The 15,694-nt window shown below is 33.1% G+C and overlaps 1 protein-coding gene across 1 annotated transcript in view; it reads right to left on the bottom strand.

The window, feature by feature from the left end:
• DIAPH3 (diaphanous related formin 3) overlaps positions 1-15,694 on the bottom strand; it is a 578,378-nt gene that overhangs the window by 177,532 nt on the left and 385,152 nt on the right. The window contains exon 24 of the mRNA XM_053563890.1: positions 10,465-10,630. Within this exon, the coding sequence (XP_053419865.1) occupies positions 10,465-10,630 (166 nt within the window). The remainder of the gene's footprint in view (positions 1-10,464; positions 10,631-15,694) is intronic.

Here is a 15,694-nt window from a genome sequence, read left to right as displayed (position 1 = left end):
ATTAGGCAAGACAAGGAAATAAACGGAATCCAAGTGGGAGCAGAGGAGGTCAAACTCTCCCTCTTTGCTGATGACATGATCTTATACTTAGAGAATCTCGAAGACTCAACCACAAGACTCCTAGAAGTCATCAAAAAATACAGTAATGTTTCAGGATATAAAATCAATGTCCACAAGTCAGTAGTCTTTGTATACACCAATAACAGTCAAGATGAGAAGCTAATTAAGGACACAACTCCCTTCACCATAGTTTCAAAGAAAATGAAATACCTAGGAATATACCTAACGAAGGAGGTGAAGGACCTCTATAAAGAAAACTATGAACTCCTCAGAAAGGAAATAGCAGAGGATATTATCAAATGGAAGAACACACCATGCTCATGGATGGGAAGAATCAACATTGTTAAAATGTCTATACTTCACAAAGCAACGGACCTATTTAATGCCATTCCTATTAACATACCAACATCGTACTTTCAAGATTTGGAAAAAATGATTCTGTGTTTTGTATGGACCAGAAAAAACCCCGTATGGCTAAGGCAATTCTTAGTAATAAAATAAAATCTGGGGGCATCAGCATACCAGATTTTAGTCTGTATTACAAAGCCATAGTGGTCAAGACAGCATGGTACTGGCACAAAAATAGAGACATAGACACTTGGAATCGAATAGAAAACCAGGAAACGAAACTAACGTCTTACAACCACCTAATCTTTGATAAACCAAACAGGAACATACCTTAGGGGAAAGACTTCCTATTCAATAAATGGTGTTGGGAGAACTGGATATCCACATGTAAAAGACTGAAACTGGACCCACACCTTTCCCCACTCACAAAAATTGATTCAAAATGGATAAAGGATTTAAATTTAAGGCATGAAATAATAAAAATCCTCAAGGAAAGCATAGGAAGAACACTGGAAGATATTGGCCTGGGGAAAGACTTCATGAAGAAGACTGCCATGGCAATTGCAACAACAAAAATAAACAAATGGGACTTCATTAAACTGAAAAGCTTCTGTATAGCCAAGGAGACAACAACCAAAGCAAAGAGACAACCTACACAATGGGAAAGGATATTTGCATATTTTAAATCAGACAAAAGCTTGATAACCAGGATCTATAGAGAATTCAAATTAATCCACATGAAAAAAGCCAACAATCCCATATATCAATGGGCAAGAGACATGAATAGAACCTTCTCTAAAGAAGACAGACGAATGGCTACCACACATATGAAAAAATGTTCATCATCCCTATGTATTAGAGAAATGCAAATCAAAACCACCCTGAGATACCATCTAACCAGCAGTGAGAATGGCCCACATCACAAAATCTCAAAACTGCAGATGCTGGCTTGGATGTGGAGAGAAGGGAACACTTTTACACTGCTGGTGGGACTGCAAACTAGTACAACCTTTCTGGAAAGAAGTATGGAGAAACCTCGAAGCACTCAAGCTAGATCTCCCATTTGATCCAGCAATCCCATTACTGGGCATCTACCCAGAAGGAAAAAAAATCCTTTTATCATAAGGACACTTGTACTACACTGTTTACTGCAGCTCAATTTACAATCGCCAAAATGTGGAAACAGCCTAAATGCCTACCAACTGAGGAATGCATTAACAAGCTGTGGTATATGTATACCATGGAATACTATTCAGCTATTAAAAAAAAATGGAGACTTTACATCCTTCGTATTAACCTGGATGGAAGTGGAAGACATTATTCTTAGTAAAGCATCACAAGAATGGAGAAGCATGAATCCTATGTACTCAATTTTGATATGAGGACAATTAAAGACAATTAAGGTTATAGGGGGGGAAGGAAAAGCAGACAGAGGGAAGGAGGGAGGGTGGTGGGGCCTTGGTGCGTGCCACACCTTCTGGGGGCAAGACATGATTGCAAGAGGGACTTTACGTAACAAATGCAATCAGTGTAACCTGGCTTATTGTACCCTCAATGAATCCCCAACAATAAAAAAAAAAAAAGAAGAAGAAAGAAAAAAAATTACGTTAATATATAAAAATGGCTTGATGTAAGCCTGACATATATAAATGTTAGCCCTATACAAATGTTAATAATATTATTTTATTATACCTTTATTTTCATTATTATTATATAATTAATTAAGTGCCATAAACACATTTATGCAACAGCTTGTGAAGAAAGAGCTACTTTCTAGTTTACCTCAGTTACATATGCTTCCATCAACCATATAGGGGAGTAACAGTTTTCATAGTTCCTATGAGAATATAAATACTTCCCATTCAGAGCTGTTGGAATGTGATGGTACACTGAGTTCAGAGTAAAATGATTGCATCCAATATAGGCTGTATCACTTGGCAGAGAAGCAATAGTGGTGAATTAAATATGGAAGACAAGATGTAGTTCTCAACATCAAGTCTAGCTATTATACCTCTAAAGATTTAATTTAAATATATATGCAAACTGTTTTTAATACTTCCAAATCTAATATGTGTTATGAGATTTTATCCTGGAAAAAAGAGTTAGTTTACTTTTTTGTGTTTCCCTGTCAAAGTACTGCTTTCACTTGAAAATAGACATGACTGATAAATTAACATAAACAGTGACCAATGATACTATTAACATTTGTTTTATATTTTTCCCCAAAGTAAAATTCAAAATATCAATGAGCATTTTCCCTTTCTTCCCATAAAAGCTTTATAAATACTCTATATTACAAATATGTCTTTACTTGACAGAGAGATCAGTCTTATTTTATGTTATAAAATAAAATTGTAATAAAAAATGAAATACAAAAATGATAGTATCAAATACAAGTAGGCTGCCATAGATCCTAACTTTTTGATCGCACTTCATCTATATTTCTGAGTCTTAGCCCATTTAAATAGCATCATCTACCCTACTCAACATTTTTCACACATTATAATATCCTGTACTTTTTTTTTTTACTTCAAAAAGTAGTAGAAATTTTATTAGAAAAAAATATTTAAAAGCTTATAAATGTCTTCTTATTAGGAGTTATATTTCTTTCAACATTAATGGATACTCACACTGTATAAGCCAGGAATCTCTTTAGCCCACGTTTCACTAAACTCAAAAATCTTTTCTTTTTTCTAAGCATTCAATTTTTTCTCAAGTCCCTAAAAGGAGATCAGATAAATTCAGCTAAAATACCTATAGCTTTTCAGGGAAGTGAGTATTGGGTGCTATGAAAACAAAGCTATTTTTTTCAAAGTAAACAATCACTTACAGGTCTAACACATTCACCTTACTAAATACTTTGCTGGGAGCTAGTTTACCTTGAGAACAGGCAATGCTCCACTATACTTAATGACTAGTTTCCAGAAATTCATGGCTACTTCATTTTTGAAAAAAGATGGAAAATCTTTTAATTTGAAAAAATCCTTAAAAATGCATTTTTGTATTCTCGTACATATTCCTTCTTATAATGAGACGTGAAAGAAAATTTTTAAAAAATTCCTACTCATCATAAAAGTCATCATAAAAAATATAAAAATATGTAAGATGCACCGTAGGTGTGGTCCTACCAATTACTCTCCCTCCACCCATCCTGCCCCTTCCCTTCCTCTCCCTCTTCCCTTTCCCCTTCTTCTTAGGCTATAATTGGGTTTCATAGTAAGACTGAGTACACTGGATACTTTTTCTTCAAGATTTCCAACTCCATCCATATAAACATGTAAGAATTAAAGTCTCCATCTTTCTTTAAGGCTGCATAATAATCTACTTGTCAGTTTTCTACCAAATAACTTTTTTGGCAACTAAATATAAAAATTCTCTCCAAATTTGTATAAAAAAAATAAACTATAAATTCTAACTTCCTAATGGAAAATGTTTATTTTTGGAAAACCTTTATATTACAGATGTTTTAGAAAGAAATCTAGAATGACAATAAAATTAACCCAATTAATTTTTGTAGTATTAGCAAATCCAATTAAAAATGCCATCAATGAGAATAAGAACATATGATATACTATGCTCTAGTATAATTCATCATCTTAATATTCAATCTGAGTTGTTATTAGTTGAACGTTTTATGACTGTGTAACTTAGGAAAATGGGAACTGTCCTTTGAGGAGCAAAGTAGAATGTCCCAGAGGATATGAAGGTGCTGAGGATTAAAATGTTTCAGCTTCATGCTGCTTCCTCTTGTGAAGGCAGTCTCAGATAAAACAACAAATTACTTATTAACTCATTAGGTATGTAACATTACTGACCCTTCATAACTTTGTTACAAGTTTGCTACAATTCCTTTGAACACTTTGCAAAATTATCAAGCAAATAAGATACTTCAGCCTACTCAACATTTCCTTAATAAAATATGAAATGTTCATAATAAATGTTTTCTCAAAGTATAGTTTGATTTTTCCATTGTGTATCCTCTTCCCTTGCGTTCTGAAGTGATATACTATAAAATACTCAAATTGGGAGATTTGTAAAGTTCCCAATTATGAGGCTAATTAAGGCACAGGTGGCTATGTACAAGATGGTAGTCATGTGGTGACTGAAGGTAGGCTTGGTGATAAAGCAGCTTTTTTTTTTTTTTTTTTTTGGGCTATTGCTAATCACCTCCCCAAGGGAAACATCCAACTAAAGACCTATAAAGCCAAAGTGAAGCTAATTATGTTTAAACCATAACATTAAAAATAGCCTTAAATTGGGGTGGTGCCTGTGGCTCAAAGGAGTAGGGCAATGGCCCCATATGCTGGGGGGTGGCGAGTTCAAACCCAGCCCCGGCCAAAAAAAAAAAAAAAAAAAAATAGCCTTAAGTTAATAATGTGTGCTCTTTCTTCTCCTCAACCTGGGGATGTGTGTATGTGTGAGAGAGATAAAATGTAGAAGTGACCACTACATCTGATGAACAAAGAATATTTCATTTCATTTATTTTTGTTTCATATGTTCTAATTTAGTGTTACTTTTTCAATTACATTAGTTAATATGTCTTACTATGTATTAGTTATTTAGTTGATTTCTTTTCTCTTCAGTATCTATTGTTCTCATTATTACATTAAAATAATTTGCCTTTATCTTTTGCTATTTTTATTTTAGTGAACAAACAAAATACTTAAAATTTAAAGGAAAAAAAAATTACCAGTCATTTAATCATTCAGAACCTGTCAGTTAAATGCATGTATTATCTAATTGAGCAAGGCATACATAGTTAGAATAAACCTTATTAGTAAAGAAAAAAATTAAACCAATTAGTCTGGGTGAGTTTTTATTGTGAAAGGCTAAAGAGTTAAGATTTCCTAATCTATCAGAATTATATTATTTTCAAAGTTGCAAACTCAAAATATTCAGCACTTGAAACTGATCTCATTCTTCATATAAACAGATACTGAAGCATAATAAAGAAAAAAGGTCCTATAGTTAGAATATATTGTTTTAGGTTTGGAGTTTTGTAGCTCCAAGGAGAATCTCAGAATAACAAAGGTGCTAATGAAGACGTAAGTCTTATATGAAATGACTTCAAATACAATTTTCAAGTTTTAAGCCCACCAAAATAAACAAGGACAGAAGATGCTTCCTATTATAATTGCACAAGCTGGCTCAACACTCAACCATAGGGCTTGTACATAATTTTTTTTTTTTTTTTTTTTGCAAACAACGTATGAGTCAATCTACAAGATTTGAGGAGCAAACAGGAAATGCTTAGTGCTTTGACGTTTCAGTTGATGGTCTAGTCGGCCTACACGGTAGTCAGCATAAATGGCATTTAGAGCTGACAAGCATCAAATTTGTGTAATTTAAATAATTTGGCAAAATGAGTTTTGTTCTGGCTGCCCTCCTTATCAAAAAAATTTTACACTAAAAATACCATCTCATTGGATGATTTCATTTTTGTTTGGCACTTCACTATGTTAGCCTAAAAATTCAGTAAGATAATAAATTATATTTGATCAACAGATGCAGCAGGATCAAATGAGTTATAATTGATTTTATATTTGTTCACTACATAGATTTCAATTGCATAAACCAAAAATCGACTTAAAGTCTGTAAATACCAGGAATGACAAAATCTTTAACTAGATAAAACATAACTTTAACAAAATTGTAGAAATAACCTAAAGACAGAACTATACATGAGAAACAGGTAGCTGTTTATTTCAAGTTCACAGTATTATACATGGAAATATGGAAACATAAAATAAAAAAAATAAAATGCTTAAAATATCTATCTTACTGTTATAAAAAGGGAAACGTGAAATTACTATGCCTCTATTATTTATACATAGCTAACTTGTTTTGACGGTGTATTTACACTATGCCATTTGATCTTCAAAATATAACTTCCCTAAGAAACATGTGCTTTCATTTTCAAGAAGCTAAAGCCCAGTAAGGTTAATTACCTATAGTCACATTGCAAATAATATGCACAGATGGGACTCAAACCCTAATGCCACAGCCTTCATCTCAAAGCCAGCAGCATAATACCTGTGTTAGAACCAAACAAAAAGGGTGAAGCCTATCATAGGTAGAATTCATCAATCCCTTAAGATTTAAAGAAATCAAGGCTAACCATTTCTCTCTTTGATTATCATTACTAATAATTTAAATGAGAATTTATGTGAGAAATAAAGTTTAGGGAATTCTAGTCTGTCTGGATTTTATAGACTAGAAAATAATAACAATCAAGTTTGGCACATCTATCTACACCCATGCATAAAGAATTAAAAAACCATAGTATAGCGTTCCCCCTACTCTGTGTGCAATAGTAATCTCTTTTAAGCCAGGGACTTTTTGTTGTCCCCTAAATCCTAACCCCAAAGTAGAGTTTCTAGATGTTAATGGTTTGAAAAACTATTAATAAGAAAGGATGTCTAGTTTTTTTCCCCCTCAGAACAAAGCTAAGCTGCACAAACAACCTTCTATATGAGAATATCTGATTGCAACCTCAAAGGGTCCACTTAGCAGTCATATGTTCAATTAAAACAGAAAAAAAGACACATTTTTAATAAGTAATTTGGTAGAAAATTTCTTTTGAAACAGATTATCTGTAAAGAGACAAATAGCAAAGGGCTCTAAAGAGGTGATCATTAGGAGATCTTTAAGATGGGATATTAAGCAAAACAAATAAGGTTATTAGATGACCTTTTGGTAAGGAACTAAGAGTGTTGTACCATGTTAATAATTTTGGATATACAAAGATAATAGCAAAAGAACTTTCAATGATAAAAAAAGCAGCATTAGCATAAGAAATGAAGAAAACTGAAGAAGAAATCATGTAATTTAAGCCACATAAACAAAAACATTTTAAGTAGAATCCTCTAGTACGAATGAGACAGGACACAGATTATGCTTCCAGACCACAGTGACCAATGAAAGATAGGAAAATTTGATTTAAACTTGAAGAAAAACATGAACATGTTACAGTGGTTGGATAAAATTAAACAGGATAAGAAGTTCCTAGCAGGATCCAACAAAAATTCTATAATGAGTTAATTCATCCAATGGCAGCATGTTATCTATTAATAACACAGCGGTTGGTGATGGCTCCTTAGGAATCTAAAACCAGTCACAAAGGGAACATGATGATCATTGTTACACTACACATCGTGTTTAAAGGCGTGAACTTCACTTGGTATAAAAGCTTAATGCCTGATAGGCCACCAATTTACTCAGCCTATAGTGTGAGCTCAGACATTTCCACTTAGAAACTCCAATGTGAACTTTACCTTCACATGAGTCCTATAGGAAATAAAAATCTATTACAGAAAGGTGCTGACTCTCTACCCTTTATGTTATCCCTCACCCCAGCAACCAGGCTTCACATTAATAATCCTCTAATTTTAAAAGAGGATATGTTATGTCTTGAAATAAAACCCGACTTGAAAATATTTTTCTATCATGAACTTGTCAATGTAAATAGAAAATTATTATACCAAACGATAAAATAAAGTTTGCCCTGTGCTGATTCTCTCCAGAAGTTATCAAAAAGACCCTTACAAATTAAAATTCAAATCTTATCTTTTTTTGCAAACTACCTGAGCAGGAGGGTAACTTGAGGCTTTAGACTCAGATGGGCTCTCATTCAATCTTAGTCCCCTCTGAACCCTGTTTGAAATGATGGAGTTTCTCTCCCTCACAATTACCCCACCTGCAAAGACCAAGTGGGATACCATGTGTAAAGACCTTATCACAGGGCTTACTAAGAGGCAAGTCCTCAATCAGTGGCAGTTGTTTTGGTTTTGTTCTGTTGACAATGGTAACAAAAATAAAACTAAACAAAATTACAATACAACTTGCTCCCTATTGCTTGGGAAGTTGTTCAGCTGTTCTGAATGAAAACTATTCCCAATAAGCACATTAGTAATAGTAGATTGTTACAAAAAAAAAAACAACAAAAAAACACAACAATAAGAAAAAGTTAATGCCCAGTTGAGAATTCTGAAGTAGAAGAGAGGTGAGTTAAAATGCTGTCAAAATGAACAGCTGTTCCTCAGAGAAGCTACAAGATTTTGTAACTTTTTCCCCTTGGTCTACATGGTTTGAGGCAGCAGTCTGGAACAGATGTTCCTCCTTTAGCTATTGTAAAAAGGATCTCATAGAGAGAAAGAAAAAAGAACCTGAAGAGCTATACCTACATAAATTAGTTGTGAGATTTTAATAACACTGAGGAGACAGAGTTGGGTAAGTCAGTCAGAGGTACAGCAGAAAACTTTGAACAAATAACCTACCATTAATTCCTTAAATTTAAATTCTAAGATAATCTTAAACGTAAAAATAATTTTGAGTAAACTACTGTTAAAAACAATTTGGTCACTTTTTTTTTTGCAGTTTTTGGCTGGGGCTGGGTTTGAACCCACCACCTCTGGCATATTGGGCTGGTTCCCCACTCCTTTGAGCGCTGCCCTAGTCCCTTTTTTTCAATTTAAATTTTTTTCAACTTAAGGAAAGGGATCAGGTTTCAAATTAGTTTTGTCTGAAACACTTAATAGCAGTTAAACTTTTAATAGAAGTTGGCAAAGTTCAGCCATGAGTGGTACAAGCTCTGGAGCCAGGCAGCCTGGAATAGCACCTTAGCTCCTTAATAGCTACACAATGATGCACAAGTCAGGGTCTCTTTATTTCTCAGTTTCCTCATCTGAAAATGGGAATAAGAACAGTACACATAACACATCTGGTCATTGTTGTAAGGATTAAATGAGCTAATACCGTTCCAGATAAATGTTTGGCACTCTTAAGTATTAAGTGTTAGCTATTAAAGCATGTCACCCACTAATCACCCATTACTCAAAAACTGTACCTATTATTAACCATATTATCTCATTTAATATTTACTCTTAAGAGGAATGAACTAGCATATTTCTCCCCCCAACAAATACAGAAATTGAGGTTAAGGAAGGTTAAATAAGTATTCAAATCCACATAACTAGTATGCAATCTAAACGTAGCTCTTTCTTTTCCTACTTCCACTGAGCCACGATGCCTGAGAAAACATGAAATTTAAATACATTGTAAAGTATATGGCACATACAGGTACATCATGATATATTTATTTACCAAATTCATTTCTGGTAGCGAAAAAATAAAGAATCAGTTTGAATTTGTGGATAAAATATACTGAAACTGTTACCAAATGTGTATTTACTATAGACAAATTTTCCTTTCAAATAGTGTGTTTTTACTAAAAGGCTATCTAATCAATCACAATTAAATAATCATAACCAAGTCCCATACATTTAGCAATAATGTTTTCCAGAGCTTAAAAAACAACCAGCTCCTTAAATTCAACCTTTTTCTTTACACCTCAAAACTTTTTAATCTCCACTAATATTTGCTGCAATATAAAAATGACTTATCATCTATTAAGAATAACAACTTTTGTTGCAGAAATGTATCACCAGTTTCCCTAGGGAGGCAACAGTGTCTTCTCACGTTAATATGTGTGTTTCCCCCTCCCCATCTAATCAGCTAATACTTTTCAAAAGATCTTTTTAATGCCTAAATGAAAGGATTCCACATCAAAGACCCTGACCTCCCTATTAAAGTATCTAAAGGAAAACCTACAAATATAAAATCTATTCAAAAGCAAATTGCATGCAGCTTATTGTACAATGCATTAAGAAAAGGGGGGAAAAAAGCTTCATAAGAGCTGCATGGAATTTAGTAAAATTATATCACAAAAATACAAATTGATCTTTATAAAGAAACAAATTCATAGCCAAAAACTTATTATAAAAGTGTTCTGTAATCAGCTAGGAGGGGAGTCTTTATGAAGAACTTCAGAATTTGTCACTTTTTCAATAAAAATTTCTGATTACAGCTAAATGTTGGAAAGGCCAAAAAGAGAACAAACTACACATTTTTCAACAGCTTTAAAAACTAAAATTTCTAAAGTTAACTTTCAATATCAGAAAAGACAAGAGTGAAATTAAGTAATGAAACAAAAGTATAATAGATGAGACAGATTAGATAAAAATACTTTCTAAAAAATATTAAATTTTTTACCATACCATGAATGTGGTTCTGAAGTTATTCAAGTCAGTAAAAAAATCTTCAACGGACACCTTCTTCAGATCAACAGCATAGTATCCCATGATACTCTGGTATAACTTTTCCATGTTTTCAAGTAACTTAGCAAGTTTCTCATATTGCCCTTTTGCAGTGATGACAAAGCTGTACACTATAGTTAAGGGAATCTAAAACTTACAAAATAATTTGAAGGAAAAAAACCTGTAAATACAATGTACATCTCTGGTTCCCATATTACCTCTAATATTTAACCATTCTTAAAGTCAGTCTACGTTGTACGCTGAGATCTTAAATATTGTATAATATCTAATTTTGGCAAATTATCAGAAATGCAAATATTTAATAATTGGGTGTAAAAAAATTCTTCCAATTTACCACATTATGAGGATCATGCAATATAATTTAAAGTTATATTCCAATGGTTACAGTTGAGTAATTTTAATGATACTGAAATCAACAGTATAAGCATCGAGCTAAACAGTTAAATTGGACGGCCTGGGGTCAATTTCTACCTCTTAAACCTGGAAGCAGTGTGCCCCTGGGAAAATGCTTTCATGTCTCTGTGCCTCAATTTCCCATCTGTAAAATGGGAATAATAAAATCACTTATTTCACAGGGCTATTGCAAGGACTAATGAGCTAATACATTAAAAGTTCTTAGAAAAATAGGCCTTTAGTAGCACACATAACACTTATTATTCTGCACTTATTTCAAACTTTATTTAAGGTCCTAAGGGTACACAAAAATACATTTTTAAGAGGTAAATTTAAAACATCTCTCATTATGTAAGCAAATTAGCATTTTTACTTTTCTTGGAAAATTGGTACGTAATTTCTTCTATGCACTACATGATTGAAAATTATGATTATCCATCGGTAAGGCGCCAGCCCCATATACCGAGGGTGACAGGTTCAAACACGGCCCCGGCCAAACTGCAACCAAAAATAGCCGGGCGTTGTGGCTGGAGCCTGTAGTCCCAGCTACTCGGGAGGTTGAGGCAAGAGAATCACTTAAGCCCAGGAGTTGGAGGTTGCTGAGAGCTGTGTGAGGCCACGGCACTCTACCGAGGGCCATAAAGTGAGACTCTGTCTCTACAAAAAAAAAAAAAAGAAAATTATGATTATCCAGAGGTACATGCATACAGAAATATTCTTCTGCTACTTATTCATGGCAACATAATTCAAAACATATTGAAATTGAAGAGGAATTTAATGTGAATGTGATATTCTCATTAGAAAACAATATCTAGACAAAAAAAATAGAATTTTCTTTGCTCTGTGACAAATTGCTGATGCAGTCAGATATAAAATGGCCATACCACCTTCTGAAAAGACTCTTAGAATATTAGTCATAATTGCCAATAGCTCTTTGAAATTAAGAAATATAAAGAAATGCAACATACAGAGTTAAACTTATAGAAGTCATATTATTATCTTTCACTTATGTAAAAGTATAAATAGACATCAGCAAAATCTAAAACAAACAAAAAAATAGATTTGGGTCAGGGGAAGGAAACGAAAAATGAAATATTTACATCTAAATAAAATCCCAATTTCAACAAGATGTGGTTCTTCTGGTCAAAGCTTTCCCCCGTAGAGGATGAAATAAGGAAAACAATAAAGGAAAGACAATGAAAGATCAAGAACAAAAGGGACAGCATTGCTGCCAAGGACGGAGAGAATCAAGTTCTGTATTTGTAAAGAGTTGAGAGAAATATGTGCAATACACAACAAAATAGTTAATAATATTCGTTACAAAAATATTGATATATATCCAATTACTGATATTTTGAGAAACTTATTTTCTCTTCCCTCTACCAAGACTAAGGCATGAATTTTTACTTCAATCACTATAATCTTCCCATGTGAAAGGTATACAACAACTAGATCTGTGCATGTGCACTGAGCCACAAATATTTAGAGATGGCCAACTGAAGGGCACAACTAAGATTTAGAATTTTTCTCCTGGTTGCCAGTATTGCTTGTTACTAAACCATCTAGCACAGACATATCCCATCTTTATTCTTAGCTCATATGATTATTATTATAGTTTGGCCACCAAGGATGGTCTTCACCCTCTTTACTTCATTAACAAACCCCGTGAGGTTCAGCTTCAGTCGTCCCATGTGCTTAAATACCTTTGCTAGAACTTCTTATGTACGCAGGATACAGTGGGCCATTTGATAAGTTATTGAGCTCTACTGTATTCCACTATATTCTTCTAGGCACTTGGGAAAACACTAGTTAACAAAATAGGCAAAGTCCCTGCTGTGATAAACATACGTTCTGGAGTGTGGAGACAGATAAGTAAATGAATGAGAGTTTCATTCATGAAGAAAATAAAAATTTTTGATGTAACAGAGTGACAGAGGCTAATTTAGGTTGGGTCCTGGAACAGAAGCCTTGGAAAAGAAGATGAGATTGACTAAAACAACTCTGGCACGACTACAAAAGAGCAGTGAGTACCAAGTTGTGCAGCACGCTCTTGTTTCTTTTTGCAGAAAAAGAAAAGATGAGTATACACTTGAGGATTCATAGAGGATGAACAGCAGGATATTTAGCCTGAGTTTTAAAAGTTTTTAAAGACTGGGTTAAGATGGATAAAGGCAAGAAAGGAAGAAGAACAAATGAAGAAAAGGAGGAGAAAGTAAGAAGAATAACTCAAGAGAAAAAAAAATCTGCTATAATAAATTACCCAATTATCCAATTTCCCAGCGCTTACAACTGGAGTATGTATTACACAAGTTTATATTTCACCCATTCAGATCTTCTATTTTACTTACTAGCCAAAGTTCAATTAAATATGTATTTATATATACATTGAATTCCTTTACCTATCAAATACTATATGTTATGCAGTGTCGAACATAGATATATGTTTATTTCTCAATGAATTTACTGGGTCAGTTGTACCATTTACCCAGTAATTTTAGAAATGTCTAAAGAACGGTTCTCAACCTGTGGGTCGCAACCCCTTTGTAACAATGAAAATACATCCTCCATATCACATATTTACATTTTGATTCATAGCAGCAGCAAAATTATAGTTATGAAGTAGCAACAAAAATCGTTGTATGGTTGGGGGTCACTGCAACATGAGGAACTGTATTAAAGGGTCACGGGATTAGGAGGCATTAGGAAGGTTGAGAACCACTGGTCTAAAGCATTCCTATATAGTGAAACAACAACAAAAGTGTGAAAATAAAGTGGCATTTCAATAAAGAAATTTAAAGTATATAACATGGAAAGAGTCCAATAACTTGCCACATAAATACTAAAACATATAAATGTCTCCCAAAATGGTATTTTTCTAAAAGATTCAGAACAGGATAAAAGAAAAGAGAAAGGCAAGTGCTTGTGCAAGGACAATTCCCCAATGTCTTTTTATTTTCCTTTAAATAAAAAATATTACAGAATTAAAAGAAAGAAAGAAATGAGCACTAACACAATTCCTGAAATTTTCTTAATTTTTTCACAGATAACAATTTAATGAGCATGTACCACCCACAAATAATAGTTTGCATACAACAATACTGACGACTTTGCCTCCAATTTGTGTTTTACATTTTTCAAGCAAATATTTACTGTGGCCCTATTCAATTCTAATTAGAGTGCTGGCCAGATTTAGTGATTGGAAAATAACAATTATTACTGAAAAGTCAATGATATATGAAATAATTATGCATGTTTTAAAGTATGCACTAAATTCATATTTTTTTATATTAAGCAGTATGTATATAAAGAAAGAACATACACTGGAGGAAGAAAAGCATAGTATAATTGAGCACTATTAGTAAAATTTCATATTACAATGAAATTATATCTATAATTTAAAACAATTCAATTAACAGATTATTTCATAGTTCACTAAATCATGGTTGTTCAAAAAACTAAGTATGTACTTATAAAGATGGATGCTTAACAACTTAAATAATACACACATTCTTTCAGAACTGGTTATTGAACCAGCCATTTGCTATGTGCTTCAACTAATAAGCATTTAAACTTAAAATATAAACAAAATTTGAGTGTTAATAACAAACTTTTATTAAATGCATTTTACTTTTTGAGCATTTTAGCTTCCAAGTTCTTCAATTTTCTAAGATCTAAGAAGCTCACAATTTTCCATTTTAATTAGATCTGTATAAATGCATTTAATATTTAAAATCTGACTTGTTGTCAGTCCTAATTAAAGTAAACAAAGCCTTGCAATGAATGAATTTAATTACTTCGAAACTAGTATGTCTAACTAAGATGAAAAGCAAACGAGTGCAATCTAATCTCGGCAAAGAATATTTATGATTATAAGCTTTGTCAATAGAAAAGTGCACCAACTGTTCATATATCTGACTTCCAAGAGATACATGAATGCTAATCAGTTCATTAGAGGCTTCTAGGTTGTGATATTTAGCGACAGGATGTAGTAGCTTTCTTGTCCGTGGAGTATAATTGTACTCAGAATGAAAAATTGTTTCCAACAAAGCATCATCCTTCCTGTTTCTGATTTCCTGCTGGTTGCTTTTTATGAGCTGCATTCCTTTCAAGAAGCCGACATTATTCATCTTCTTGTGTCACATAAATACAAGTATGGATAGGTCCTGAGATTATCTGCTGAGCTGCATTCTACAACCTTTACGCCAAGCTCAGGAATTCATCCTAATTCCATAAGCCTGAGCTTCATAATTAGGGTACTCATAGTGTGTTACCAGAAGCTATAGCAAGCAGAATCTTTCTAAACTGCTTTCTATCTATAGGGAACAATAACAAGTACTTCAATTAACAATACTTAATGATTAAAATAATAAATTGTCACATATGAATATTTTTAACATAATAAAATGAGGGGGGAAGTTAAAATGATGAAACTGATATAATTCTACAATTATACATTTATTTTATAAAGCATACCTTGTCAAAGCAGAAGGTAACTCAAAAATATATTTTTGATGGATAAACATAGACTTCATCTTTATTTTTTTTTTTAAATAATAAAAAAAGAGCCTTACCCAGTACAATGATAAAGGCATCCTTCCTAATGAAAGAAGGAACTGAGGGTAGGGAAGACACAAAAGGGAACAAACACATTAGCCTGGATTGATTGTTGCTGAAGTGCATTTATATGATATTTCCCAACAGAGACAGTGAAGAAAGCTAAAATTGAACCAAGTCCCAATTAAGCCAAAAGCATATACAATAAAATCTACGACAAGCC

This window comes from Nycticebus coucang, chromosome 15 (genome assembly GCF_027406575.1).
Source record: "Nycticebus coucang isolate mNycCou1 chromosome 15, mNycCou1.pri, whole genome shotgun sequence".
Classification (NCBI taxonomy): Eukaryota; Metazoa; Chordata; class Mammalia; order Primates; family Lorisidae; genus Nycticebus; species Nycticebus coucang.
Note: the sequence above shows the minus strand (reverse complement) of the source record. Positions and strands in the feature narration are given on the sequence as shown.